This window comes from Mus musculus, chromosome 17 (genome assembly GCF_000001635.26).
Source record: "Mus musculus strain C57BL/6J chromosome 17, GRCm38.p6 C57BL/6J".
NCBI classification, from domain to species: Eukaryota; Metazoa; Chordata; class Mammalia; order Rodentia; family Muridae; genus Mus; species Mus musculus.
The window spans coordinates 64,832,053-64,836,671 of record NC_000083.6 but is presented as its reverse complement, the minus strand read 5'-3'; the positions used below and the strand labels follow the sequence as shown (position 1 = coordinate 64,836,671).

Here is a 4,619-nt window from a genome sequence, read left to right as displayed (position 1 = left end):
TATTTCTAGTAAGTTGTCTTATTGAAGCTGTCAGATATACTTAATATTAAGTGTATATGTAAAGCAGCTTCTAATTTGCATAAATAACACATATCTTATCGTACCTCATTAGTGCGCAGTAGATAAGCATCATTTATAAGTCTTAATATTTGCCTTTAACAGTTAGTAAGCAGCCTTAGCACACTGTAATTTTCCCAAGTGAAAACGCCCTTCACGACGTCTGTTAGATGTGCAAGGCTGGCCCTTTAAACATGCAGCGAAAATAGTCATTTATATGCTCATGGCCACTGGGAAGAAAGTTCAACTCTAGAAATTTTCCTGCTTGCCCAGTTCCTTGCTCCTAAAATCATTTATGTATTTGGATGAAAATTGAACCGAGTTCTATTAACATGCATAAATCCCCAAATAGAGATGGAAAAAAAAATCTTGTTAGCTAACTACCTATTACTGCAAGTGATTTTATCAAATTATTTCTCAAATCCGATTGTTTATAAGAAAGCAGCCCGGCTAGGGCATGATTCAGCATGAGCAATTATGTCATCATCAGGGATGGGGACAGGGAGGGGAAGGGAGAGGGGAGAGGGAGGGAGGAGGTGCGGAGAGGACAGAATCTGGGACTGAGAAGCCACCACATCGCTTGTCTGCACAACTCCTTGCCCACGGTACTGATGGCAGCTCTATCAGCTGTATCAGCAGATGTAATGACCTGCAGACCCACAGTCTCCTACTATCAGGTAGAAATAGCGGTGCCAATGCCACAAGAGCCACTGGGGGCCCACAACTCTCTGTGGCAGAGAAGGCAGACACCACATCTCGAGGCCAGTGTTGTAAATGGGAACTAACAGGAAAGAAACTTGAGTAGCCGCGTGTTCTCCCCAAGGGATTGATTCTCTTTACCTGGCTGCTCATTTCTCTGTCCAACTGAAAATGTATTAGCAGATTCCACAACCCTTTGAGACTGGAAAGTCTTAGGCTACTGCGTCCAGTTGAACCCCAAATATACTGTCTTAGTCTGTTCAGACTGCTATGACAAAATGCCATAAACCTCGTAGCAAATAAGCGTTAATTTTTTTTTTAATCCTATAAGCTGAAAAATCCAAGAACAAAACTCTGGCCAATTTAATTCCTGATGCATGGCTAGTTCTGTGTTTACAGATGTTACTGTCTTCTTGTACTCTCTCTTGGTGGAAGAGATGGGGGTTTTCTCTCTGGCCTCTTTTATGGGGGACATTAATCCACTTGCCAAAGCATGACTTCAAGACTAAATAACCCCCAATAATCCTATCTCCTAATGTTATCACCTTGCTTAGGTTTCAGCAGATAAGCTTTAGTTTAGGAGACAGAAACACTCAGACTGTTACAATACTCTATGTTATAAGCGAAGGAATTAAACAGCAAAAGGAAGCTGCAGAACTTAAGTCATTGAACCCACCCCATAAATTCCAATGGAAATAGCACCAAAAATAGCCAATCTATGCACAGTTGGTAAAGACAGTATTGTCTATGATGTCACCACATTTTACTACGTATCTCATTAAAACAAAGCACATTTTCAGGATAAAAAAAAATGAGAAACTGTTTCATTTGATTTCAGTAAGTATAGGGTAGGCACCCCACTGCTATCTAATGGCTCTAAATTAAATGCAGGAAGATGATGCTGAGAAGTGGGGGCATGGGGAAGCCTTGAGTGTGAGAGAGTGAAACTCCTTTGCTAGCTGCCATTTTTCTTTGTGCACAGCTCCATCACTTTGATTTAGGAACTTTCAAGGCTGTAAGCACCAGGTGTTGCCTTCAGCTGAGCGTGGCCTTTAACTCTGGACTGCCATGGTAGAAATCCCAGTTGTGTCACAGAAGGCGCTGACTTGGGTCAAGATACTCAAGGACTTTGCACCTGTTTCAACAACTATAAAGTGAAGCAAATCGAAAATAAGTAGCTACCTGCCTGACCAAGCTACTGGAAGATTAAAATATTAATACAGTCAAACCCACGCCTGGAATGAAGTAAATGTTGAACAAATGTTATGACAAGTGCTTGTCATTTGTGCTTTGTTCTGCAGATAAACCCATGTCAATGACTCAGATACAGAGAAACCACTCGCTGATGGACACTCTCTTTAAAAAGCACTCACACGCAGAGGAGTTGCACCTTTGGGACACCATAAAGAATGGATCGAATAGTAGAAACTTCTTCAAAGTGACCGTCTATCTCCAGAGCCAGAGTAACATCTCTACGAAAGGCTGCCTAGGTCAGCTAGAGCATCATTTGGGGTGCTGGGAATCAGCTCCTCACAAAATCTAAATAGGAAATACTCTGCTCTCTCCCACAGGGCTTTGGCTCAGATTTACTGCCTGCCATTTGCTGCTTGATACCCTCCTTCAGAATCAAGCCAGCCCTGCCAGGTAGGTCGGCTATCACAATCCCAGAGCCTCCGATTCTGAGGCTGGCTAGTTTCCCAAGGCTATAAACCATTAAGTGGCAGGTCTGTGATGCTACTGAATGTTTAACTAGCTTCAGACACGACCCCCTTTCCTCTAATTATGCTGTCTTTCATCCAGTGCAGAGATGGGAAATAAAAGTTCTTGCTGTTGAGGTCAAATGTATGACTTGGCGCATCTTTGCATGGATGGTCAGCATCCTGTGGCTCTTGGCCACTGCTGGGCTGAGCACCTGTGTTACACATCCCTCTAGTCGCAGCTTTTTCTAGTTTCATTCCCATTGATGTGATAAAAGCATACATAACACACCCCCCAACACACACACATACATGCACTCATTCGACCAAAGGCAACTAAGGGGTTTGTTTCAGCTGCGTTTTCAGTCACAGCCCATCACTAAGTGAAATCAGGAACCTGGAGGTGGAAACTGTGGAGGAACACTGCTTGCCGCCTCACACTGACTAACACTGGGCTCACACCCAGCTAGCTTTCTTTTTCTTCTTTTTCTTTTTCTTTTTCTCTTTCTTTTTCTTTTTCTTTTTCTTTTTCTTTTTCTTTTTCGTTTTTCGTTTTTCGTTTTTCGTTTTTCGTTTTTCGAGACAGGTTTTCTCTATATAGCCCTGGCTGTCCTGAAACTCACTTTGTAGACCAGGCTGGCCTCGAACTCAGAAATTAAAGTCTGGGACCACCTGCCTAGGGATGGTGCTACTTCTGGCATTTCTCAGTTCTGTATCTCTACACAAAACTGAGCTTTCAGTTCTATGAATGAAGATGCTGGTACCTGGCCATCTAGTGTGCGTGTGGGGGTGGAGAGTGGGGGGGGGGGGGAGAAGGTTGCTATGAGATCAGTGTCAAGAGCCCAGAAAACAGTCTGCCTGAACACCTGTTCCTTAAACAGAGAAGACTGACCCTACTCAGCTAGTAGAACAGGAAGATGGTCCTGGGAGCTGTCCTGACAGTTGAAGGCTCCTCATTTCCCTATCCCTTCCCTGCTGAGACTCCATGTGCCTTGCTGGCCCAGGTAATACCATCTGTCCAGGAAGTTTAGTTCTCTTCTGGAGAACTGAGAAACCCCTATCACTAATAAGAAACTTAAGAGAAAACCAGAACACGTGTGTGTGTGTGTGTGTGTGTGTGTGTGTGTGTGTGTGTGTGTGTGCTTATACACTGCAATCATGTTTTAGGTGGGATGGGACAAGCTGATACTTGGACGTGTTGAGCCTGAGGTCAACATTAGGTGTCTGTCTCTAGTATTACTCTCCACCTTTATTTTTGAAATAGGGTCTTTTGGTAACCTGGAACTCCCAGTTTTGGCAAGGCTGGCTGGCCAGGGAACCCTTGGTATCTATTTGCCTCTCCCCTTGGAGTTTCAGGTACACAGCTGCCAGAAGTATCAGGCACATACCACTAATCTCTGATTTGCAAAACTTATCTTAATTTTTAAGTATCTGCCATGCAACCATATGCTTATTTCTCCAGAAGCCATGGAAACAGGAGCTTGGAGCAGGGCCCAGCAAAATGGCTTGGAGGGTAAAGGTTCTTATTGTGCAAACCTCATTAATTCCTGGGACCCAAATAAAGGTGGAAGAAAAGACTTGTCTCCGTTAAGTTATCCTCTGACCTCCATAAGCGGACCACAAGTGCGCCATGGCACATGGAACCCCCATCACACGCGTACAAGCTTGATGATATTAAATAAAAATAAAGATTTTTAAAATATTTTTAAGAAACTTTTTATTGTTTTAATAACGTACAGGTATGTGTCTACAAGTGAGTATGTGTGTGCAGGAACCCACAGAGGCCAGAGGCATCAGATTCCCTGGATCTGGAGTTACAGCAGGTTATAGGCCGTCTGACTTGTGTGCTGGGACCTGAACTCGGGTCCTCTAGGGGAGCAGCAAAATATTCTTAATTGCTGAGTCACTGCAGTCCCAAAATAACATAAGTCTTACTAAGCTCCTTGCTGTTCATGATACTCACTTTCACTGTACACCCACTGATTATAAGAATTGATCTGCATTCCACATGCTGCATGCATAACATATATTCTTGATATACTATATATTTATCATAGGTGACACATATATGTGTGTCTACATATATAGGCATGTGTACACGTACATGCACACATGCATAATTTAAAGGGTTTTAGAACATCTCCTTTTGAGACCCTTTTCAGGGAC

At 43.2% G+C, this 4,619-nt stretch overlaps 1 protein-coding gene across 1 annotated transcript; it reads left to right on the top strand.

Annotated features, from left to right (window-relative positions):
- Positions 1 to 600: 600 nt before the first annotated feature.
- On the top strand, positions 601 to 4,148 carry 4930583I09Rik (RIKEN cDNA 4930583I09 gene). Its single transcript, NM_030031.1, has 4 exons — positions 601 to 734; positions 2,058 to 2,246; positions 2,328 to 2,400; positions 3,916 to 4,148. Exons 2-4 carry the CDS (start codon positions 2,066 to 2,068, stop codon positions 3,968 to 3,970), a joined length of 309 nt encoding a protein of 102 aa, NP_084307.1. The 5' UTR covers positions 601 to 734; positions 2,058 to 2,065; the 3' UTR covers positions 3,971 to 4,148.
- Positions 4,149 to 4,619: the final 471 nt, after the last annotated feature.